Here is a 26094-nt window from a genome sequence, read left to right as displayed (position 1 = left end):
CGGAACACGCTGCGGATGACACAGGCGCAGGTTCTGCGCCTGTGTTATCCTTACTCGTAAAATTACGTCGCTGCAGTGACGTTAATTTACTGTGCAGCGGCGGGAGGGGGTTAAGCTGTTCTAAGCCTGGCTAACTTTTTTATGTTTTTATGTTTATCTTGTAGATCTAGTTTTCTATACACCTGGCAGCCTTTGAAAAGGTTAATAGCATTAACCTTTATATTAAAGGCCGTTTGAAAGGTGGAGTGTACTGGTGATATTTAACACACGGTAATAAATGCCTCGGCAAGCTTCATGCCTAGAAATGTGTATCTTTATATCTCCATATCCTTTTAATTTCACACAGGCTACCATGTTTAAACATATGGTAACATCAGCTTTGTTTACATGGCTGCAGGGATTGTGAGTGTACACTATACTCCAGTCACTGCTGCAGCAAGTCACTATGGTATAAAGGTTTGTTAGAGATGTGCATATATGTGAAAGCATTGACTGTATGGGATCACTTTCATTAAAAGGGGAATGATTAAAAAAAAATCAATCAATCATAAACATAGTTTTCCCATTTACCATCTCTCCTGAGTCTGTCTTGAATTTCCCGCTGTTTGCAGGTCCCTGAAGCTCCAGTTGGTGGCTTAATTTTTTCTTTACTTCCTGGTTTGGGCTTTCCCATGGTGCACTTTGTCTCCTGCGATGTCTAGCTGACTCTGTAAAACTGGCTTACCTCTTGCTCAGCCAATCAGAGTCATTTGACAAAGGGAGGCTGGCCTAACAGGGCTTAGACCCGCCTCCCGCTTGATGATGTCATTGTCACAAAAGGGCTGCCACAGAGCAACCTGGGGTCAAGAGTCACTAGGTAAGAATGAGTTTTCTTCACTTCGACCACATTACATTTGTGTCCGCTAAAAAAAAAAGAAAAAAAAAATTCATTTTGAGTCGGACGGGACGTTAGGAGACTATACATTGTGTTATCACACATTGACTATTTTGCCTTGTAACACCAAGGCTGGATGCCCAATTCCTGCCATGCCTGTAATTTACAGGGTGTCGCACATGGGAGTAGTTGTGACCTGTGAACACTGCCACAGGGAAACAGTCATCCTAAAATTACCAATGTCCTTATATTTCCAGAAGAACAATAAAATATAGACTAGATGGAGTCATATAGTTGGGTGTTCCCCATTGTATAGTATCAGTAGTAGAGTACATGTCTGCTCACAGTTTAAAGGAAAAGTCCAGGCTCAGACTTTTTTTTTCCCGCCCGGAAGTGCCGGGAAGGAGGTGACGTGTCAGTCCCATTCAGCCAGTCAGTGACCACAGTGGGGTCCTTCCTTGTCTGCTGACAGGCTGAGCAGAGATGAAACGTCATGACCCGGGTTCCCACGAGTTCGTGAACCTGTCAAAAAAAACGAATCTTCAGTCGGCCCCTGCCCCATGTAATAACAGACGTATGGCTGATGGCCGTGGCTTACCTCACCCCTTCCCATAGTGGAAGTTAGGAGACATAACTGTTGGCCAAGTGAATGTTTAGCCAACAATTATTAAAAAAAAATGTAGGCCTAACTTAAAGGGAATATTCACCAAAAAATATTTCTTTCAAATCCACAGGTACCAGAAAAAGCCAGGGATTTGTAATTTACTTCTATAAAATAAAAAAAATCTTGAGTCTTCCAGTACTTATCAGCTGCTGTATGTCCCACAGGAAGTAGTGTATTCTTTCCAGTCTTCCAGTACTTATCAGCTGCTCATCATTGATGTAGGTATCGGTGGCAGCCGCCAGATACCACAAATATTCACTCACTCTACAGAGGCTTGAAAAAAGTTAGGAATCCGACTGAAACGTTGCCGGCAGCCTGGGTTCACACTAAGTTTTTACAATCAGGGGTTTTTTTCATCCGTTTTTCGCTGAAAACTGATGGAAAAAACAAAGCTGATGCGTGTGTGCATCCGTTTTGATCCGTTTTTTTATCATTGACTTCCATTATAAAGAAAGGATCAAAACGCATCCGTTTCTTTTAACGTACACAAAAACGTAGCTGACCTTACTTTTGTGTATATTAAAAAAAACTGATGCGTTTTGATCTGTTTTTTTTTTTTTATAATGGAAAAATGGATCAAAACGGATGCACACAAATGCATCCGTTTTTTCCATCCGTTTTTTTTTTGCAAAAACAGATGAAAAAAAAAACTGATTACAAAAACGTAGTGTGGACCCAGCCTTATACGTTTCTCCTACTACATGTTTCCTATTACTGGCCGGGCTGGGTCACGTTGTGCATAACACTGCAATAAACTTTGTCAAATTGTTTACAGTTTTGAGTGCCATGTTTCCTGGATGCTGTCCATTGAGTCTTTACAACAAGCAAACATTTTTGTCCGTTTTCATCTTGTGCATTAGGGGCAGTGTTATCAGCCCGGAACATTCTCTAATAGACGCCATTGGAACTTATTCTAATGCGCAGGTACCTGCTGCAAAGCAAAGTTCTAGAACTGTTGCAGCAGTGGTCAGATGGCGGCCCCTATTTTGTATACTTAAAGGGGTAGTCCACCCAAAAAAATTTTCTTTCAAATCAACTGCTGCCATGAAGTGCCAGAGATTTGTAATTTACTTCTATTAAAAAAATCTCAAGCCTTCCAGTACTTATCAGCTGCTGTATGCCCAACAGGAAGTTGTATTATTTCCAGTCTAGAGAGCAGGAGAGGTTTTCTATGGAGATTTGCTACTGCTCTGGACAGTTCCTGACATGGACAGAGGTGGCAGCAGAGAGCACTGTGTCAGACTGGAAAGAAAACACCACTTCCTGCTGGACACACAGCAGCTGATAAGTACTGGAAGACTTAAGATTTTTTAATAGAAGTGAATTACAAATCTCTGGCACTTTATGGCACCAGTTGATTTGAAAGAAATTTTTTTTGGTGGACTACCCCTTTAAGGCTATGTTCAAATAACGTACTATTTTTTTAAAAGAACGGCCGTTGTTTTCCATTAAAACAATCTCTGTTCTTTTCATACTGCAATGAAATGCATCAAAGTCAATGGAACAACAGCCGTTGTTTTCACAGTGTACTGAACATCGGCCATTGTCACTCAAAACCACTCCGTTGTTGCATTGACTTCTATGCATTCCATTAAATCAACGGCCGTTGTTATCAAAACTAGTATATTGTGTGAACATAGCCTGTAAATTATTCTTGACCAAAATAAGAGACCTTCCCTTTTAAACAATAAAGTTGATGCTGCAGAAGATATTCCAGCTCGCACTTGCATAACCGCACAGAGAATGTGTTTCATCTATCCTGGGCGTATACGTAATATTAGCAGTAACTCTAGTTATTATGCCTTTTTATTGAAGTCCAATTTGGTTTTTATGTTTCATCTTTTTATAGGGTTCATACTCAGTAGCAGTTCATGAAAAGTTCATAAAGTAGGGTCTAGCGACTGGGAACCGCTTTATATTATATTGTAATAATATCCTTTGTGCTTTTTTATGTGAAAAATAACCCCCCCCTATCTCCTTATTACGGTATCTTCACATGAAAAATGTTCTATACACTATGCATGGAACACCAGCAAAAATAAAAGTTTTGATGCGTAACACAGCATGCCAGATGTAGTTTCCTAAAGTGGAACTTTCATGTAAATGTCACTTTTCAGGAATCATTAAGTATCAATAGTACAAGCGATTGTAATAGGTTTTATTAAGCAAAAGAGTTTCCTTCTGTTCTCAAAAAGCTGTTTTCCCACCTCCCCCTTCGCTTCAGAAGAAGCAGGATTTCTGTGTCCATTATGCTCTATGGAGGGGGGAGGGGCTAAGGGGGATGAGTGAGCACGGAGAGGAGCAAAGGCAGCGCTGCACAGCACATCATCCTGCAATCTTCTCTCACCAAGCTCCCAGATAAGCACTGGCCTTTCTGACCTGTGAATCCAGTGTTTTATGTGCCCATATAGTCTCCAAACAGTACAGCTGCTTGTCTGCTCTTCCTGCTCACTCATCCCCCTTGACCCCTCCCCCCTCTATAGGTTATAATGCACACAGCAAACTCATCTTCACTTTGCTCCTCTGTAATGAAGACGGCTTTGCCTGATAATGCACAATTAAAATGTGGTGGGGGAGGCTGGAAAACAGCTTTTTTAGTACAGAAAGAGGCTTTTTTGCCTAATAATAAAACTTATTACAGAATTTCTAAAAATCACTTGTACTATTGATTTCTGCCAAAAAAATGTTGCGGACCAAGTGCAGTAAAAAGTTGTCAACTGAACATGTACATATGGTGTAAATAGGAATACCTCAGCTGGTATTCCAAATGTATACACGCAGCATATCAAACCTTTCTAATGCGTAATACCCTGGCCATGTTCTCGCCCAATTCTTACACTTCCTTAGCCTCATTTTGAACTCCAAAAAAAAAATAAAATCTAACCTTTTCTGCTGTGTTTTTGTTTATTTGCCTGTGACCTTTGCCCCTGACTGCTTGGTTTCCTCTGTGATGACGCTTACTGTACACTGACTGCTGATCTCTCCTTTTTACAGTTAGAAGATGACATTGTTGCGAAGCCCGACTATTTCCAATCCATCAAGGACTTTGCCACCCAGCAAGCATCGGACGACTGGCTCATACTTGAGTTCTCACAGCTTGGATTTATTGGTGAGTACCTTCCATTGTGATCAGCGACGCGCCTATAGTCTTCTTCAACAGGCAATCGTATGCTAAGTGAGCCATTGGACTGAAAAGTGTACAATACTAGGCTAGATATTCCGTGCAAGAGGAGCTCATGTGTGTGTGTCTGAATAGGCAATATGTGATAATACTTATATTAAAGGGAATCTGTCAGCACCTGGGCTGAGCCGTGTAGTGTAGGTGTGTACGTCCTTTTGTGTAGGATACCTGTCATGTCGCCATCCGTGCAGTAGATTTGCCACATTTTTTCCCCACACCCTGGAACCAAAGGAGTAGTGGCTTGGAGTTTGTGCCGTACTTTGACTCGCCTCACCATAACTTTTATCTCTCTGTTTTTCATGCATATATTACGGGGCTGGATCCTGCTCCCTGCTTTCGTCATCTTCTTGCGTGCATGCGCTGTTGCTGGCAAGGGCAACATGCGCCTACTTGCCAGGATTCTGGTATACCGTTATCTCCATAGTTTTATCTAATGCTGAGATATAAAGCTTTTTGTTAATACATAATTGAGGGTCAATTGCCCGGGGGGCAGCCCATAGAAGATAGCGGTGGCCTGCTGCCACCACCCTATTGCGCAGAGCGACGGCAGCAGATCGCTGCTCTAGTGATTGTTTCCTTTTCAACCTGTTGAAAGACAACGATTGTCGGCTGATCATTGTCTTCTATTACACAAGACTATTATTGACTGTAACGGTTGGTATCGGCCGATAATCGCTCAGTGTAAAAGGGCCTTAAGTCTTGGCTGCCCCTGACCCTGTTTGCTTGGAGATGCTCTAGTCCAGTCCAGCCTTTATATTTGACCCTTTTCCGAGTTTCTCAGATCCTGATACTCGCCTGTTGTTTCAGCTTCTTACACATCAACCTCAAGAGCTGCCTGCTCACTCGCTGCCTTATAGATCCCATCTATTGACAGCTGCCATACTAACACAATAATTTATTTTTATTTTTTTTTTAACACCGCAAAACTTTCTCTGTCAGTCTGTTTGTATTTTCCCTCGATTCTAGATCTGTTCTTGATTTCCCTCTAACCAGTGTGACTTTTCTCCCATGACCCGTCTGTAAGCAAATTCACCTACTGAACTGCTGCAGGATTCACCTTCATGAGGCTATGTTCACACTACGTATATTTCAGTCCGTATTGTGGTCCTCATATTGCAACCAAAACCAGGAGTGGATTAAAAACACAGAAAGGATCTGCTCACACAATGGTGAAATTGAGTGGATGGCCGCCATATAACAGTAAATAACGGCCATTATTTCAATATAACAGCCGTTGTTCTAAAATAACAGCAAATATTTCCCATTAAATGACGGCCATCCACTCAATTACATCAGTGTGTGAACAGATCCTTTCTGTGTTTTTAATCCACTCCTGGTTTTGGTTGCAATATGAGGACCACAATACTGACTGAAATATACGTAGTGTGAACCCAGCCTAAAAGTGTGTAAAATCTTGCTTGTAGACATTGAAATGTTCAGATTAGCCCATCGTTTAAAACAATAACCCAAGTCATTCTCAGCAATCCAGTCACTTAGATCAATCCCTTTTATCACCATTCTGGTCTCTGTTCTTGTGACTAAATCAACATGCTGGCGTGCATTAAAGGGGTACTCTGGCGAAAATCTTACTTTCAAATCATCTGGTTTCAGAAAGTTATATAGATTTGTAATTTATTTCAATTTTTTAAAAAAAAATCCTGCAGGAAGTGGTGTATTCTTTTATTCTGACAGTGCTGTCTGCTGCCAGAGCAGAAGCAAATCTTCTTTCAAATCGACTGGTTTCAGAAAGTTATATAGATTTCTAAATTACTTCTATTTAAAAATCTCCAGTCTTCCAGTATTTATCAGCTGCTGTATGTCTTGTAGGAAGTGGTGTATTCTTTCTATTCTGCTGCCACCTCTGTCCATGTCAGGAACTGCCAGGGCATAAGCAAAACCCCATAGAAAACCTCTCCTGCTCTGGACAGTCCCTGACATGGACAGAGGTGGCAGCAGAGAGCACTGTGTCAGACTAGAAAGAATACACCACTTCCTGCAGGACATACAGCAACTGATAAGTACTGGAAGACTGTTGTCTTTTTTTTTTTTTTATAGAAGTAAATTACAAATCTATATAACTTTCTGACACCAGTTGTTTCGAAAAAGAAAGTTTTCTCCGCAGTACCCACTTAAGTCTCTAATACATAATCCCTTGGGGACCAAAATAATGCTGATTTAGTATATTGGAAAGTGAATGTAAACATTACAGAGCTGGCTGCAGTATAAGATGGTTGTTCTGCATGCAGTATATGCAGAGCATTCTACAGACTCAGGCTATGTTCACACTAGGGATGGACAACTGCATTGTTTGGCCGTTTTAGTGAGTGTCAAACAACTGTAGTTGCATTGAAATCAATGCACAACAGGCGGAAATAATGGCCATGTCCAATATTTCCATGGCCGTAGTAAACAATGGCTGATATTTAATACACTATTTAATAAACATTGTTTTATTTTTTTTTTAAAATGGCCGTTCTTGTCATAAAATATATGTTGTGTGAATATAGCCTCAAGCAGCCTATTGTGTCATGAAATCCAAGGTTATCATATGCCGTCTCTCTCTCACTAACTGGTTGTAATTGTTTCTGAGAACAACTCTTAGGTAACATTATCTAATACCACTTTATTTATCGATCGAGGAGAATCAGGAGATTACAGCTATGAGCCCAGTGCAGCAGATGCTTTGGTTTGTGGTTTCCTCTGTTATCAATATTTACGTTGCGCAGTAGACAGGAGGGACGTTCTGCAGCTTTGTCCTGCCTGCAGTCACTCATAGGGCCGGTCAATGAATGAACCGTCTGATAGATACTGAGCCCGAGCTACACAGGCCCCAAACTGCCGGGAAACAGTGTATATACTTCTAACTAACAACGTACAGTATATATACTTAGATCTAACCATGTACAATATATATACTGTATGCTGATGTATATAATATACAGTATATATAAATATAAGTATATATACTCTATGGGATGTATGTGTGTGTGTGTGTATATACTTATACTGTATGCATATATATATATATATATCAACATACAGTATATATTCCATCAGTATACCATGGATGTGTGCGCTTTTGCTACGTGTCACATGTTATGACTATTGTGTTGTGACCCGCACCTATGAGACGCCTTTTGTATGTTTTTTCTTTCTTGGAAAATTTGAATAAATTCAGAACAACAACAAAAAAAATGGATGGAGGAGAAGCTTAAAAAACTTATTTTTAGGAGTTATAAAACAACTTCTAACATAGAACACGTGCAGCTCTGGTCTACGCACTGTGTTATGTTTGTGGTTAAAATGACTGATTCCAACACGGTCCTTGTGGCGAAAATAGAGAAGTGTCCATAACGTTGTGAACAGTCCAAAGTCCATAAAGCACTTACACTGCTCCTGATATCCATGAACGTCCAATAGAAAATATTTTACCATTTAATTCTCAATTGTCGCAGGTCAAGTGAGTCGCAGGTTACTATGAGAAATTGTGCGGCTTCTATGATCTCCGTCAGTGTAATCTCTATATAAAAACGGAAACGTGATACTGATCTGAATTGCATTTCAAAGGTCTATGACACATTTTATATAGTTTATAGTTCTGCTATAAATCGGTTTTGCAAGAACGCTGTATTATACTATCAGGAGAGCCGGCACCTCCATAGAGAGAGAGATCAGACATCACCCCGGTACACCATAAAAAAACGGTAATCTTCAAAGATTTTAATACTGCGACATACTGCCACCATGAAGTGTAATTTTCCTTTTATTGCAAGGATACCTGCACCTAATAGAGGAGAGGAAACGGGGCCGGCCGGTGATTGAAGCAAAATCTTTTTATTTTTTTTTATTTTTTATTTATTCTTTTATTTTTTAATGGTATGTACAAAGTTGTTATTTATATGACATGACAAAGTCCTTTCCAGTGCAGAGGTGATAGAGAGAAGGCATGCAGCACCTTGTAGGAGGGAGCGGACCTTATGCGATAAGGGTTATTCAGCGTATTCTTTCTATACCTTCCCTTATGTGTGTAATTAGATAAGCCCAAAAGAAGGACTTATTATACCCCCCCTGCTGATACACAAAGCGAGACACAAAAGGGAACAGTGCAAAGGTTTCTTCTCTGTATGAAGATTCCGGCTACGTTTTATCTCTGGGATTTGACAATGAGAGTGATGCAATATAGAATGGTAACATGGTTATTTCCACAAACCACACCTGCTTATATAGAATGACACTGATTTAAGCTTATTGGTCTTGGTCGTATTTTATTATTTTTGGACTTGGTCGTATTTTATTATTTTTTTATTTTTTTTGCAGAAATCAATAGTCCAGGCGATTTATAGAAAATTTGTAATTGGGTTTATTAGGCAAATCTGCCATTATCTGCATTCAAAAAGGCTTTCCCCAGGTCCCCCCCCTCCCTCCTTTCTCTCATTCACTGCTCATTATCAGGAAATCTCCACTCTTTTACATCAGTCGAGCCCTGTGTAACCTATGGAGAGGGGAGGGGGGAGGAGGGAGATTAGTCACCAGCAGAGAACAAAGGATTACACAGTGGGAGCTGTGTGAAAGCTGGCATTCAGAGGTCAGAGAGGTCAGTGCTGACTTCAGAGGAGATAGCCTGGTGATGTAGCTGTAAATTAACTCTTTGTTGTCCTGTTTTGGTACCTCATCTCCCTCCACCCCTCCCCTCTCCATAGAAAACCATGAAGACAGGGGGAGAGCTTTAAACTGCTTTTTCATGATAAAAATGCATTTTTCGGCTAATAAACCCAACTACAAAGTTTCTTAAAATCGCCTGTACTATTGATTTCTGCCAAAAAAAAAAAAAAAATAAAAAAATAAAATAAACGTCCATCATGGTGCTGATCGGAGTGCACATGTGCACAGGTCCTACACCAATGTGGAAGTCCAGAGCGATGCTAGCATATCTCGATGTGTATCATGTTTTAAGTATCCTGGAGGTTTGAAAAAGAGAGCCCAGCGCTCTTGAAACGCATTACCTGTGGATATACACCAATAAAATTTGCTTCTATACTTATGGTCTGCGCAGGGACTTATCTCCCTTTTTCATTTGGATTCTACTTTAAATTTTTATCCTTCATACTGTATGTGTAGAATCCAGGAGGTTGTAACAAAGGAAATCTGTCTCCAGGTATACAATGCCCTCTCTGAGAGCAACATACAATAGAGACCCTGATAACAACGCTGCGCCAAAAACCTTTCATAATGCAGTCGTTTCATCAAATTATTGTTGAAGTGGTGCCGCTCTAGAGTCCCCATGAGGGTCTCACCACCCATTCACCTATGTATGGTAACTTACATTGTCCTGTGCAGCTGATCCAGAGATCTCCTCCTAAATAACATGGACAATAAGTAGTCCTCTCCTTAATGTGCATGAGCTCAGTAGTCCTGGATATTCATGAGAAGCAGAAAACTCTGCCTACCAGCTGCTGATTGGTCATTATCTATCCATGCTGTGTATAGTCAATCACTGGTCAATCAGCAGCTGGAGGGCAGGGGGAGGGGTGTGGCAAGATTCCTATTCTCCTGCATATTAGGAGAACGGCTGAACAGAATGATGTCAGTAATACACTGATCTGTTCAGCATTTCTGTCACTAGTTTATGCTGTCCTCATTTAAGGCGGAATAAACCTAGCGACAGATTCCCTTTTAATGAAGTTGTTCAGGTTAAGAGAAACATGTCTATGGTTTGTGTCTAGTATTGCAGTTCTTGTTTTTGGAAACAAGCCGCCATGTTTCCTAACTCTAAATAACCCCATTTTAACTTGCTCCTGTTCCATTCATGGACAGCCTGTAATACTGTGCGTTAGTCATATAAAATGTCCTTTTTCTCTTTTTAGGAAAGCTGTTTAAGTGTAAAGATCTACCACACCTGGCTGAGTTCTTTTTGATGTTCTACAAGGATAAACCCATAGACTGGCTCCTCGATCATTTTCTCTGGGTGAAAGTGTGCCACCCCGAAAAGGATGCAGTGAGTGTTTCTTCTTTATTCTCAGATTATATTAATATACATGTTCCCTGGTCCCTAGCAGCGCTAAACCTCAATGTGCTGTGTGCAGAGTGTCTTATGCTGATTGTTGGTCATTTTAGGCAGATATTATTAATAATAGTAATAATTATTGGTGCAATTCGGTGGCCTGATCAATACTGGAAACAAGCACCAATCTGCTAGATCGTTGACCGTTTACTGGGCCTATTACACGGTCCAATAATCGTTTAGCAATGGTTGCACGGACATCGCGAACGATGTCCGTGCAGCCTTTGCCTAACCAGTTGTTACATTTACCTATCCACATTCCCCGTCTCTTCCAGCGATCTTTTCTACAGCTTCCTCCTACCTGTCACAGTCGACAGGCTGCTCAGCCGATCACTGCCTGGGACCGCCACAGCCAGTGATTGGCTGAGCGGCCTGTGAGCTGAGATGGGCCACTCTGATGCTACAGCGCGCGGGATCGGGGAGGAGGCAGGGCGCAGGAAGAGACGGGAATGTGGATAGGTAATTGTTGAATCGTCAGCCGCTGGCTGAGCATCGCTATTACCTAATGATTTTAGGTCTGGGCCTAAAGAAACCATCAGCCAATGATCGTTTCATCTGTTGATCACTGTCTCTATTATACAGAGCGATAATCGGCTGCATCAGGACGATTATCGCTCCTTGTAATTGTGCCCTTACTTTCTACCACCCCCTGGGTAAGGGTCCATTTACACAGAAAGATTACCTGCCGAAGATTTGAAAAGAGGAGAAATCTCAGTCTTTCCTTTCTGACCTGATCTCTGTTTATAGTCTGTTCCTGGCTTTGGCTTCTAATCTTTGGCAGATAATCTTTCTGTGTAAATGGACCCCTAGCATTATAGGGCTTAGATTGCTGGAAACTAATATAATGAAGACGCCTACTATAAAATACACTGGACATTTCATACAGAATCCAGCACATCAGATGTTATTTTCTTTACAGAAACACTGTGACCGACAAAAGTCTAACCTACGCATTCGATATCGTCCATCCCTTTTCCAGCATGTTGGGACTCATTCCTCATTGGCTGGAAAAATACAGAATCTGAAGGTAAGCGTAGTTCAGTGTATAGTATTAGTAAATGTACACACTGCACCAACTGACAGCAGCTCCCTGTGTGTCTCGCATCACTGATATCAGGCCCACCTCCTCCTGCCTGTGCCGTCCTGGTCTGTATACTGAATGGTGATTTTGCCCTTTGTTCACCATTTTTTTTTCCTTTCAAATCATCTGGTGCCAGAGATTTGTAATTTCTTCTATCACAAAAATGTCAAGTCTTCCAGTACTTAGCAGCTGCTGTATGTGCTGCAGGAAGTGGTGTATTCTCTCCAGTCTGACACAGTGCTCTCTGCTGCCACCTCTGTCCATGTCAGGAACTGTCCAGAGGAGAAGTAAATCTCCATAGAAAACCTCTCCTGCTCTCCAAACTGGAAAGAATACACCACTTCTTGCAGGACATACTTCAGCTGATAAGTACTGGGAGATTTGAGATTTTTTAATAGAAGTAAATCACAAATCTCTGGCACCTACTGGCTCCAGTTGATTTGAAAGAATTTTTTATTTTTGCTGAACAACCCCTTCAAGGACAAAATAATGAAGCTATTTTATGTAGTTAATAAATACAGGTTACAGATGTGAGAAATGTTCCCCTTGCTTATGTTACCTTGATGTAGGAAGCCAATGTGTTATACTGCTGATTGATACAACTGTAGTGTACTGTGCATCGCTTGGTTTAGCTGATTGCAGTAAATTGCTAGTTTGCATTACATGTTTGTTTTTTGCTGGTAGGATAAAGACTTTGACAAGAAGGCGTTACACAAACCTCATCCGAATCCTCCCGCTAAACTCAGCACCAGCCTGAAAGTCTACCAGCAGTACAGCCTGGAGAAGGCCTACATGGGGGAGGAGTGCTTCTGGTCCTTCTCGCCTGTGGCCGGGGATTACATCCTCTTTGAGTTTGAAGAGCCTTTGCAGCTAGTAGGGTAAGCTTGGTTAGCAGTTATCTGCAAATGGAAGAACTATTAAAGGGGTACTCCAGTGAAAACCTTTTTCTTTTAAATCAACTGGTGTAAGAAAGTTATGTAGATTTGTAATTTACTTCTATTAAAAAAAATCTCTAGTCTTCCCATACTTATTAGCTGCTGTATGTCATGCAGGAAATGTTGTTTTATTTTTAGTGTGACACAGTGCTCTCTGCTGACATCTCTGGCTGAGACATAGATGAATCCCCATAGAAAACCTCTCCTACTCTGGACAGTTCCTGTCTCAGCCTTGGCTGCAGCACTTGCCAAGTATGAGGGGTAGCAGGAGTCAGACCCCTGATGATTTAAAGGGGTATTCCACTCTAACATAACCTTTTGATATGTTGCTGCTCATAGTGAGACTAACAATTCCTTCCATACTTGTTATTATCTATTCAGTCTCCTTCCCCCAGTTCTCAGCTGCTGCTTTCTGCTGAAGACACAAAAAACTGTTTGTGAGCTTTTCTCTCTGTCTCCCCCTCCCTTCTGAGACGGCTGATGTAAACAAGTCTCTGGCAGGATTTATCTGCAACATTGTAGCTTCTTTGTAATTCTGGAAGGGTTAATCTGAGGTGAAGTTGCTGATGAACTCACTGTGATTTACCCTCCCAGCATTGCAAAGAAGCGACAATGTTGGAGATACAGCCAGTCAGGGACTTGTTTACATCAGCCTTCTCAGAAGGTAGGGGGGAAGGGGGGACAGAGAGAAAAGCTCACACACAGATTTTTGTGTCTTCAGCAGAAAGCAGCAGCTGAGAACTGGGGGAAGGAGACTGAATAGATAATAACAAGTATGGAAGGAATTGTTAGTCTCACCATGGGCAGCAGCATATCAAAAGTTATGTTTGAGTGGAATACCCCTTTAATATTAATGACTTATCCTGGGGGTAGATCGTCAATAATTAAAAACTGGATAAGCCCTTTAATGCAGGACATCAGCACTACAGAGCCAGTTTGGATACACATTATGTTTTTCCCAAAGGATTTTATGCATCCAGACAAATGTCACTGGATAATTCCTAAACCTGATTCCTGTTTCTTTCCTTTATAGCAGCAGAGAAGGAATTAGGTTTTTTTTTAGATTAAAGAAACTGGATATGATCGTCACAATTTCCTCTGTAGATACAATCTCCGGGGCTCCTCTCATTCTAGCTTTGCACTTGGACTCTCTGTCCATATTGTTAATTGTTCCTCTGTAATGCGGCATTGCTGGGTTAGGACCTGTGTGGGATTTTAATGGAAAAATATGGGAAGAAAAAGCCGCAATCTGGTCCCCAGGGGGTCAACTTAAGCCTCTGCGGGCTGGACTTTGGTCTGTGGGGCGGTGGGAGGGGGTCCAAGGGGTGACATTATTGCATCACATCCACACTTAACCCTTCAAAGACCAGGCCAATTTTCATTTTTGCCCTTTCGTTTTTTCCTCCTCTTGCTTAAAAGGCCATAGCGCTTGCCTACGCATGCAGCAATATTAAATGTTTATTATTATGTATTTATTTATTTTTATTTATTCATTTGTTAAATGGGAAAAGGGGGGTGCTTCAGACTTTTTTATTAGAGGAGGGGAGGGATAAAAAAAAAAATATTAATAAAAAATAAATATTTTCTTTACACACTAACTAGAAGCCCCCTGGAGTTAGGGTTTTTCCCCCCCTGGGGTTAGGGTTTTTCCCCCCCTGGGGTTAGGGTTATTCCCCCCCCCCCTGGGGTTAGGGTTATTCCCCCCCCCCCCCCCTGGGGTTAGGGTTATTCCCCCCCCCCCTGGGGTTAGGGTTATTCTCCCCCCCCCCCCCTGGGGTTTGGGTTATTCCCCCCCTGGGGTTAGGGTTATTCCCCCCCCCCCTGGGGTTTGGGTTATTCCCCCCCCCCTGGGGTTAGGGTTTTTCCCCCCCCCCCTGGGGTTAGGGTTGTTCCCCCCCCCCCCCCTGGGGTTAGGGTTATTCCCTCCCCCCCGTACATTTACGTCCTGGGACGTCTAAGGGTTAACCCCCTGGGGGCCAAACTGATCTCACACTGCACCCATCCCTACAGTCTGGCCTCCCTGGACCTCAGAATGGGGTTTGTTGTTCTGAATCTGTAAAATATAATTTAGTTTTTTCTTCCCGTCAGATACTTGTTCAGGAGCGGAAACATTGAGCACCCGGGGGACAAGCTCTTCAACACGACGGTACAGGTTTTACCTGCACAGGTTAGTAGCATTTGTCTATAGTGTTTCCTTTAGCCAATCTTACTGTAAAAAACAAAAAACAAAAAAAAAACCCTGTAACAATGATACCTTGATGTTAGTTGTTGTCGAGAAAGTAGATTTAAAATGTGCTTTTTTTATTAAAGGGGTATTCCAGCAAATTCATTTTTCTTTTATATTAACTGGTGCCAGAATATGCCAGAGATTTGTAATTTACTTCTATTTAAAAAAAAATCTCCAGTCTTCCAGTACTTATCAGCTGCTGTATGTCCTGCAGGAAGTGATGTTTTCTTTCCAGTCTGACACAGTGCTCTCTGCTGCCACCACTGTCCATGTCAGGAACTGTCCAGAGCAGGAGAGGTTTTCTATGGGGATTGGCTGCTGCTCTGGACAGTTTCTGACATTGACAGAGGTGGCAGCAGAGAGCACTGTGTTAGGCTGGAAAGAATACATCACTTCCTGCAGGACATAAAGCAGCTGATTAGTACCAGAAGACTGGAGATTTTTATTTTAAATAGAAGTAAACTACAAATCTCTAGCACTTTTTTTCATCCGCTGGAGTACCCCTTTTAAGTAAAATAATTTACATTTCTTACACTGATCTGTTTCTGTTTCCTCTCTCTGGCTGTGGCTGTGTGCTATGCCGCAGTGCACATTCTGTCTCGCAGTCCTCCTTTGCTTTCATGCCCAGTGGAGACTAACTGCCAGGAGTTCTAGGATAGTCCAGGCGGTTGCAGCTAGACTGAGTATATGTGATCAGTGGATTCCGCAATGTGGAAGGTTCTCAGCACGCATTTGTTCTTATTTTTATTGAATTGTTGCACTTTATTTCTTAGAAAATGAATAATTTGCTATCGGGACCAATAGAAGAAGATGGATTCATACAAATAGGTAACGGCCGTTGTTTGCTGTCTGCCATACACCTGCACACACTGCTTGCTGAATCATCATGCGTCGACTCGCTCACCACATTTCTACACCACATCACTTTCTTTTCATGCAATTTGCATATACATGGTTTGCATACATTTCCTTTTGTATATACTTTTATTTGGTGCCACGTATATATGTATTTTTTTATGTTTTTGTACAGCTGAAGGCAGCGGTATGTGTGTATGGAATTCATAAACAGCGTTTTACTGGGGCCTGAAGCTATGGAGCCAGCAACCCCTGACATGATAGGAGACCCGTCTTTGAGGGCTGTGTAAGGTCCCTAGCTGCCCAGTCAGCTGAAATACGCTGACTGGTTCCCTTTAAAGCATTAGTGTTACTTTAAGCGGCAGATCTTTTCAGGCGGCATTTCATTGTAATCAGAACCTGTCAGGTCCCTGGGGCATCACAAGGTATCCATCCACAGACAGCTGTTTCAGGCTATTTGCCCCTCATCAGTGTGGAGAAGGATTCTGGCTAGTCGGAGCAATTGCCCAGTAAGTGCATGCAAAAGGACGCTGGTTGACCTCAGGGAGATCAACCAAAACATCGCAGAGAAACCATCACTTTGACGTCAGTGTATTCTAGAACATTGCCGCCTTGGAAATCAAATATGCAAAAGAACACTGCAGAGACACCATCACATGTCTCGACATCGGTGAAGTAGCCAGACCTTCCTCCGGGAAGGAACAACCAAGCCAAGGAATGTCTCCAATCAAGGAAACCACCCAAGCAAGGTATCCATCCACAGACAGCTGTTTCAGGGTATTACCGGTTCCGACCACAACCAATCACTGGAACAAGCTGGGAGAATACCAAACTAAGGGCCCTATTTTACGGCCTGTAAGCGAGCACCGATCTTACTGAGCCCATACACTGCCCGATAATCGGACAGCAATGGATGACCATCGTTAGTGATGTCCGTGCAGCCCTTGTATAAAAAATAAAAAAAACCTCCTACATAACTGTCCATGCTCCCTGACTTCCTGCTAGCTTCAGCCGCTCCTGGCACCATGTGAAGTCACTAGGCCACTCAGCCAATCACCGGGACAGAGCGGACAGGTGGCGGAGGACAGAGAGGACGCAGCTGGGTGCCATGTAGTGTGGGACCCTTGGTCACATTTCTTGGAGTCGCAGTATTTTCTTTCATTATTAAGGTTATCGAGGTTAAAACTGTACGCCAACGAAAATATTTTTCTTTCAAATCAACTGGTTTCTGAAAGTTATATAGATTTGTAATTTACTTTATCAGCTGCTGTTCTGTAGATTGGTGATTTACTTTTATTTGAAAATCTCCAGTCTTCTCATATATATCAGCTGCTGTATGTCCTGCAGGAAGTGGTGTATTCTTTCCAGTCTGACACAGTGCTCTCTGCTTCCACCTCTGTCCATGTCAGGAACTGTCCAGAGCAGCAGCAAATCCCCACTGGACACTTCTTGACACGGACAGAGGTGGCAGCAGAGAGCACTGTCAGACTGGAAAGAATACACCACTTCCTGCAGGACAGACAGCAGCTGATAATTACTGGAATACTTGAGATTTTCAAATAGAAGTAAATCACAAATCTATATAACTTTCTGAAACCAACTGATATAAAAGAAAAAGATTTTTGCTGGAGTACCCCTTTAAAATCTGAGCTGAGGTCATGTTTTTTTTTTTCTTTTCTTTGGGGGAGTTATGTCTTGTGATATTATGTGAAAAGGTAGTTATTTTTGTGTTGTGATATTTTGTTGGTATTGTGTATATATCAAGTGCAGTTTATGTTGTGTGTAAAACAATGGGGGAGATTTATCAAACATGGTGTAAAGTGAAACTGGCTCAGTCGCCCCCGGCAACCAATCAGATTCCACCTTTCATTCCTCACAGACTCTTTGGAAAATGATAGGCGGAATCTGATTGGTTGCTACGGGTGACTGAGCCAGTTTCACTTTACACCATGTTTGATAAATCTCCCCCTTAATATATACAGAAGTAAAATCGGGTGTGCTGAAACTGGTGTCCAGTCATGGGATATGTGTGTATATATATATTATGTATGTATATATAATATGTTTGCTCTCCTTATGCCCGGACTGGCTGGAGTGACAGCAGTAGTAGGTACAGAAGCCAGTCTGGGTGGGTGTTGGGCGCAGGGAATTTGGCTGGAGCCCCCGTGTCCCCTCTCCCAGGACTGGTCACCAGTGAAGCTCTGCCCATGTTATTATACAGTGTGACGCCATGCTATAGGACTATGCGGCCTTCCCTATAATTCATGCAGACTGTCAGATTCCTCCAGGCTTATGTTATATTCTTTCCTTATGGTTTTTACAGGCACATTTGAGAACGGCATCGCTGAAGGAGACATCGCCAGCTCTCTGGGGAAAATCAAAGCCATCCGCCTGAAGGTTCTCACCGAGTCCCCTGTCTGGGCACTGCTAAGTGAGGTGCGATATGCTGCAGGATACCGCTCTGTGCTTTGCCAGCTACAGACTCACAATGCATAGCGGATTGTCTCACAATGTGTTTCCTTTGATGTAAAATAAGACAGATCAGAGCTTACAAGACCTAGTGTAGAAATACACAATGCCAAGGAGGACTTAAAGGAATTACACAACATATTTGTGCCTGCTGCCACTTGTGGCATCCAGTTATTGTTTTCCAAGCCATAGAAAATGCTGAAAGAATCGTAGTCTGTTCTTAGGGTAGCTTCACATGTACTGCATCGCAGCTGGTTATCTGCTGCGGATCCGCAGCAGATCCACAGCGCATTTTACAGTGGGGATGTAATGCTATGTCCATTCATTTAGCCAAATCTGCTGCCGATCCGCAGCTGCGATACGGTATGTGTGACGCTACCCTTGGTTGTGGTTGCATTATTATTATTATTATAATATATATAATATTATACAATTTTTATTATTTATTTTTTGTTTTCTTAAAGGGATACTCAAGTGAAAAACTTTTTCTTTCCAATCAACTGCTTTCAGAAAGTTATATAGAATTGTAATTTACTTAGGCTGGGTTCATGCTACGTTTTTGCATTCCGTTTTTTGACGGATGAACAACTGATGGAGAGAAAAAAAAAAAACAGATACAACTGTGTGCATTTGTTTTAATCCGTTTTTCCATTGACTTCCATTCTAAAAAAAAAAAAAAAATGATCTGTTTTTCTGGCGGACACAAAAATGAGGTCGACCACATTTTTGTGTCTGTCAAAAAAAAACTGATCCGTTTTGATCCGTTTTTTTGTTATAATGGAAGTCAATGGAAAAACGGAACAAAACAGATGCACATAGTTGTATCTGTTTTTTTTCCATCCAGTTTTTCATTCATTTTTTTCAAAAAAACTGATTGCAAAAACGTAGTGTGAACCCAGCCTTATAATTAAAAATCTCAAGTTTTTCCATATTTATCAGCTGCTGTATGTCCTGCAGTAAGTGGTGTATTCTTTTCAATCTGACTCTCTGCTGCCACCTCTGTCCATGTCAGGAACTGTCCAGAGCAGCAGCAAATCCCCATAGAAAACCTCTCCTGCTCTGGACAGATCCTGACATGGACAGAGGTGGCAGCAGAGAGCACTGTGTCAGACAATACACCACTTCCTGCAGGACATACAGCAGCTGATAAGTACTGGAAGGCTTTAGATTTTTTGATAGAAGTAACTACCCCTTTAAATAGCAACTTGTGCCTCCAGAAGGTAGATGCTACGCACCAGTGAATAATATTTGGGGCATATAATGATGGCTGTACCTTATGCTGACAGGTGTGGTTGTGGTCTCTGTGCACAAAAATGACATACCCCCACGCCCCTACTCCGTTGCCAGTTTCCTGTAGCAGACACTTTGGTGTGGGTTCTTAGGAAGTCTGTTAAACTGTTGTGTGGAGCCGCCGGCCCCGGCATGGGGAGGTAAATGTTGGCCAGTTTCCTGATGTTTGTCGCTTTGGCTGAGTGCAGGCAGTATACACAGCTACAGATAAGTCACGTAGTTGTACTCTAGGCCATATGGGTGGCATGGGATGGGATATGCAGCCTCCAGTGAGTGATATCAGCCAAACTTTTCCCTGGATTTGCACAGGTTTCCTTCCTCTGCTGGGTCAGTTGGCCTTATGTAACCGACCCTATTGTGAGTTTACATCAGATAGGAAAGACTCTGACCGTGCATTCCTTGGACGTTGCTGTCGTTATGCAAGTGTAAAATTACACTTTGCATTTTCTTTTTTGAAATGTGCAAGCTTTTAGTTTCAGCAAAAAAAAGAAAATAATAATATATATATAGTGTGTGTGTGTGTCTGTGTATATACATACATACATACATACATACATACATACACATAAGAAAATTTTCCCATAAAAAATCACTGATATGCAGACAATTGGTTCCACACCCCAAAGATAATGATTTTATATTCTCAATAACAGGTAAAACGAATAATATATATAGTGTATAGAAACTATATAACCCTGATAACACAGCAGCTGGATATGTGATATATAAGTTACTGTACAGTATAGCAGCATGTGGTATATAATGTATAGTAACTGTATAACCCTGATAACACAGCAGCAGGATATGTGATATATAAGTTACAGTACAGTATAGCAGCATGTGGTGTATAATGTATAGTAACTGTATAACCCTGATAACACAACAGCAGCTGGATGTGATATGTTACTGTACAGTATAGCAATCAGCATGTGGTGTATAATGTATAGTAACTGTATAACCCTGATAACACAGCAGCTGGATATGTGATATATAAGTTACTGTACAGTATAGCAGCATGTGGTATATAATGTATAGTAACTGTATAACCCTGATAACACAACAGCAGCTGGATATGTGATATATAAGTTACTGTACAGTATAGCAGCATGTGGTATATAATGTATAGTAAATGTATAACCCTGATAACACAGCAGTTGGATATGTGATATATAAGTTACTGTACAGTATAGCAGCATGTGGTGTGTTATGTATAGTAACTGTATAACCCTGATAACACAGCAGCTGGATATGTGATATATAAGTTACTGTACAGTATAGCAATCAGCATGTGGTATATAATGTATAGTAACTGTATAACCCTGATAACACAGCAGCTGGATATGTGATATATATGTTACTGTACAGTATAGCAATCAGCATGTGGTGTATAATGTATAGTAACTGTATAACCCTGATAACACAGCAGCTGGATATGTGATATATATGTTACTGTACAGTATAGCAGCATGTGGTATATAATGTATAGTAACTGTATAACCCTGATAACACAGCAGCTGGATATGTGATATATAAGTTACTGTACAGTATAGCAGCATGTGGTGTATAATGTATAGTAACTGTATAACCCTGATAACACTGCAGCAGCTGGATATGTGATATATGTTACTGTACAGTATAGCCGCATGTGGTGTATAATGTATAGTAACTTTATAACCCTGATAACACAGCAGCTGGATATGTGATATATAAGTTACTGTACAGTATAGCAATCAGCATGTGGTGTATAATGTATAGTAACTGTATAACCCTGATAACACAGCAGCTGGATATGTGATATATAAGAGAAGAATCCAATGAAGAGATTACCTCCACAGTCCTGTCCCCTGATTAGAGGTAAACTACAAATCTATATAAGTCTTCCAGTACTTATAAGCTGCTGTATGTCCTGCAGGAAATGCTGTTTTCTTTTAAAGGACAAGTGCCATGAAAACCTTTTTCCCAGTAATTGAAGCACATTACAAAGTTATATAACTCTGTAATATGCTTCAATCACCTATCTGCCTCCCTTCCCTGTCTTTTCCCCCCTCCACCCCCCACCAGGAAGTTTCCTTACTCACACAGACCTAATGACTGTCGTCACCGTCACCAGGCAGCTCCTTCTTGGGAGGATGAGATCAGCAGGAGGGCTGCTCTAGCTCCTGTTACACCAGCCCCCCCTCCCCAGTCCAAGTGATGGCTTGCAGTTGTTCAGCCAATGGGAGCTGAGCAAGCTGAGTCATCTGACAAGGCAGGGGAAGGGGGGGGGGCTGCTGTAAGAGGAGAAGGAGCTGAGAAAAGAGCTTGGTGACCGTGAGTACAGTAATCAGGTCTGTGTGAGTTTCTTACACTTCCTGGTGGGGGGTGGAGGGGGGAAAAGACAGGGAAGGGAGGCAGATAGGTGATTGAAGCATATTATACAGTTATATAACTTTGTAATGTGCTTCAATTACTGGGAAAAAAATTTATGGCACTTGTCCTTTAAGTCTGACACAGTGCTTTCTGCTGCCACCTCTGTCCATCTTTTCAATGGGAAATTGCTGCTGCTCTGGACAGTTCCTGACATGGACAGAGGTGACAGCAGAGAGCACTGTGTCAGACTGGAGAGAATACACCACTTCATTCAGCACATACAGCAGCTGATAAGTACTGGAAGACTGCAGATTTTTTAAATAAAAGTAAATTACAAATCTATATAACTTTCTGAAACAAGTTTATATTTGAAAGACATTTTTTTTCGCAGGAGTACCCCTTTAAGCACACTTTACACTAATTTTTGACACAGCTGTTAGTCTGGTGAGGCCGTGTTCACACATTCAGGTTTTTCATTTCAATGAGTAACTATAAAGCCAGGAGGAAACATATGAAGGAAAGGATGAGATTTCTCTTCTTCAAATCTGTTCCTGGCAAATAAAAACCTGAACCTTTTTTTTTTCTGAATTAAACGTGTAATGTGATGTAATCCTACTCTTCTTCTTTTTATTGTAGATCTTCATCAAGTTGAAAAAATAGTTGTCTTTAAATGAAGCCTGACCTCTTAAATGTTTGGAGAGCCTGCCCTCTGCTGGTGGAGAGAAGAATACTGCATCACCAGGAATAGGAAGAAGATGAGATGTTCTGCTGTTTTTTTAATGATGAAGAAAATTTATTTATAAAAACATTTTAATAGGTTCTAGTTTGAATTCCTTTCGGTTCAGCTTTGGTCTCTGCAGTGTAGGGAAATGTACGCACATGGGAAATGAAACCAAAGGACTGGAACAATGCCGAAGCTACTTTTGCTATTTTTAGAGTAATTATAAGAAAACAAGAAAATGAAGAAAAAAACGGTACTGGACACACAAACATTCCCGGAGCTTTATATTAGTGGGATGTGTAATAATGCCGGCGGGATTAAAAAGGGTGATGATTAAGGTACTTTGTCATATTTAGAGGGTTTAAAGTGTCATTTTAGAAAAAAAAAAAACTTTTGGCATCACAGAGTCATCTGGGTGCTGAGACCCCCAGCAATTGCTAGAACTAGCAGGGAGAAGAGCTCAGCTGGGCGCTTCTTTTCCCTGTCTCTCTCGGTCCTGCAGGGAGAGAAGCGCCTAGCTGAATAGTTCTAGCGATCCTGGGGCCTCTGCATCCCGACCCTGACTGGTGACATGGCACCAGTCAGGGTTTTTTTTTTTTTTTTTTTTTTTTTAATGGCAATATATCTTTACTTTTATTTTACTGTTTTTAATAGTTCTGTCGTACTGCTATGCTTGGTGCTTTGTGGAATATGCTAGTCACAAGCCTTCCTAAAGATATGGATTGGTTCTATACCCTTTTACTTTTCATTCATTTTTTTTTTATTTTTTTTATAGATTTTTGAATTTCATGTTTTTATTACCCCACACATCTAAAAATATAGTAAGAGTTCTGTGGGCTTCTATATCAGATTCGCCATGATGCAGATCATACCCTTGCATTGGCTCAAGTGCTAAGACGGTTTTCCCAGTATGTAACTCTGTCCCAGTAGGCCAGGGAGAAGCAGTGCTCAGCCAGGTGCTTCTCCCTGCTATTTCTGGTGATCGGTCAGGTTCTGAATATCCAGATCCTGACCCAAACTTTTCACGTGTCTTTAGGACATGGCGGAAGTTTTCTGAACACAGAGATACTTTTAAAACTCCATCTTATATAAAATAATATGTAAATGCCCCATGACAAATTTCAGAGCAATAGATCTAAATATGCCTTTTGTGTCCCAATATAAATTGTGTGATGCTGCTCTTTTCATGATTAGAAATACCAATCATCAGGGGCGTAGCTAGGATTCATGAAGCCTCATAGCAAGAAACTGTACGGGGCCCCCATGAATCCTGTACACCCACTTTAGTGGTTGCTGTGAGCCACCATGGAGGAAGACCGTGTTTCGCCGGGGACAGGCCCCATAGCAGTTGCATGGTCTGCCTCCATGGTAGTAGCTACCATGGAGGCAGACCAGGCGACTGCTACGGGACCCTCCATCATACCCCAACCCCTTTATGATCCTGTTTCTAGGTATAAACTTGCAATTGGCAAAATATAACATCCAAACCCTATTACACATTTACCTTTTAAGTGAATGGAAATATCTGTTAAGCATGAATCGGCCTTCGATAGATTTCAGACTAGTATAATACGTCTGTATTATTACATCTGTAATATGGCCACAAATCCTCGCCTGACTACAGGTGCAGAAAACTGAGATTAAAGTATCATAAATTCCTGTGATTTTGTAAGTTCAGATCGTTAGATCCAAGATTGGGCAAGGACTGGCAGCCATATTACAAAAGAAAACAAAATCCAGAACTGTTCCAATAGTCTGGAACCTGCCTGATGTAATCGTGTGTTGGCTTGTGTGGCATGTGTCCCTGTGCTAACATTGCATATACGGCTATGCTGCTTTCTTTACTTTTATTTTTTTTTTATACTTTTGTGATGCCAAAACCAGTAGAGGGAAAGAAGGAATTATTATAAATCCAGTCCTGGTTTGGCTATTGACTATGTCAGAACTGCACTATGTGAACAAGGCCCTATAGTTATGGGTGGGGGGAAAGCTGTGCCTTGTATCAGAGTTATTTCACACAAGATGTTTACACTGATGGATTGAAGGGTTCTATAGTTTTATGACGACTTTTGTTTTGGCATTTGATATGCAGAATCGTGTATATAGATCATTTTAACTTTTGCTTTGTTTTAAGTTTTTGTCTTGGGTCAATGTTTTTTTTTCCTGGTGATTTTACTTCCCTTTGAACACTGGATTCCTCTAGAACTAATGTGTTGTAAACTACTGAAATGAAGATTTGGAAAAGCCTATAATAGATTTAGTATAGTCCAGGTAGAGTGCAGTTGGCACCACTCCGCAGAACACAGCGCGACTATGGGACAGGTACAGCTAGCTCAGCAGATTGAGGTGCTCCCAATGAGAAACCAGTACGGAGTATGCAACAAAATAGAAAAAAGCAAGAGGCACTAACCGCATCTTTGTGCCTTGCTTTATTTATTCAATGCGTTAGAGATGAAGGGAAGGGAGGACAGATGGATCGGCAGGCACGTACACGGCCTCCGGACAGCTGTTTCTTGCCTACTGGCACTTCTTCCGGCCAAGGAATGATTCTTCGCCCAGAAGAAGCGTCAGTAGGCGTGAAACTGTTGTCCCGAGACCTTGTACGTGCCTGCCGATCCACCTGTCCTCCCTTTCCTTCATATCTGATGCATTGAATGAATAAAGCCAAGCATGAATATGCGGAAAGTGCCTCTTGCTTGTTTCTACGACAAGCTGTATTTCCTTGTATCGCTGCACTCAATGACCCATGTGGAGATCTATATGGTGTCCTTTTCCGGCTGTTCATATTTGATTTTTTTGTCTGTAATTTTAGCCTTAAGGGGGGGGGATATTTCTAATACAAAAAAGCTAAACAATGTTTGCCCTATTCTTTCAGCAGTTTTTTGCTTGAAAATGAAAAGCTGTGTTTTTTTTTTTTGTTTTGTTTTTTATACAATGCAAATACTGACCAAAAAAAGCCATTTTTTGCGTCATGGACAGCGAAAGAAGGTCACGCCTTCTAGTTTTACAGCCATAAGGCAGGTAACACACGCAGCAGTTTTTGTGCCAAAACCAGAAGTGGATTCAAATGGGATAGAAAATATAAAGGGAGGACTTGTCTGTCTCTTTCCTGTTGGATCCACTTCTGATTTTGGCACAAATACTGCCATGTGTGTTTCCAGCCTAAAGATTGTGGCTGTAAGATTATTGCATGTCTGAATCGGAAGCTTTTTTACTATCGAGTTCGATAGAACTTGCAGCTTCTGTCTGTACCTGGCCGACTACAATGGTTGAATGTTTTATTTCATTCCGTCTGATCCCTGATCCTCCCTGATCGTGTTCTTCCCTCCCTGATTTGTTGCACTTTATGACAATTGTAAATGTTTTGCTCAGGATGAGCCCGTTAAG

The 26094-nt window shown here is 41.5% G+C and overlaps 1 protein-coding gene across 2 annotated transcripts in view; it reads left to right on the top strand.

Annotated features, from left to right (window-relative positions):
• Positions 1-24832, top strand: part of MGAT4D (MGAT4 family member D) — an 85809-nt gene extending 60977 nt beyond the window's left edge. The window contains exons 8-16 of one of the 2 annotated variants that reach the window (XR_011364008.1): positions 4533-4647; positions 10584-10714; positions 11700-11807; positions 12546-12739; positions 14885-14963; positions 15797-15851; positions 18202-18314; positions 22623-24051; positions 24094-24832. Coding sequence is in view for 1 of the 2 variants with exons in the window: in XM_069978625.1 (XP_069834726.1) it covers positions 4533-4647; positions 10584-10714; positions 11700-11807; positions 12546-12739; positions 14885-14963; positions 15797-15851; positions 18202-18314; positions 22623-22646 (819 nt within the window). In the remaining variant the exon portion in view is untranslated. Of the gene's footprint in view, positions 1-4532; positions 4648-10583; positions 10715-11699; positions 11808-12545; positions 12740-14884; positions 14964-15796; positions 15852-18201; positions 18315-22622 lie in introns of both variants that reach the window. The other variant, XM_069978625.1, reaches the window with a different exon arrangement.
• Positions 24833-26094: the final 1262 nt, after the last annotated feature.

This window comes from Dendropsophus ebraccatus, chromosome 7 (genome assembly GCF_027789765.1).
Source record: "Dendropsophus ebraccatus isolate aDenEbr1 chromosome 7, aDenEbr1.pat, whole genome shotgun sequence".
Taxonomy (NCBI): Eukaryota; Metazoa; Chordata; class Amphibia; order Anura; family Hylidae; genus Dendropsophus; species Dendropsophus ebraccatus.
This window is presented reverse-complemented; position numbering and strand designations above follow the sequence as displayed.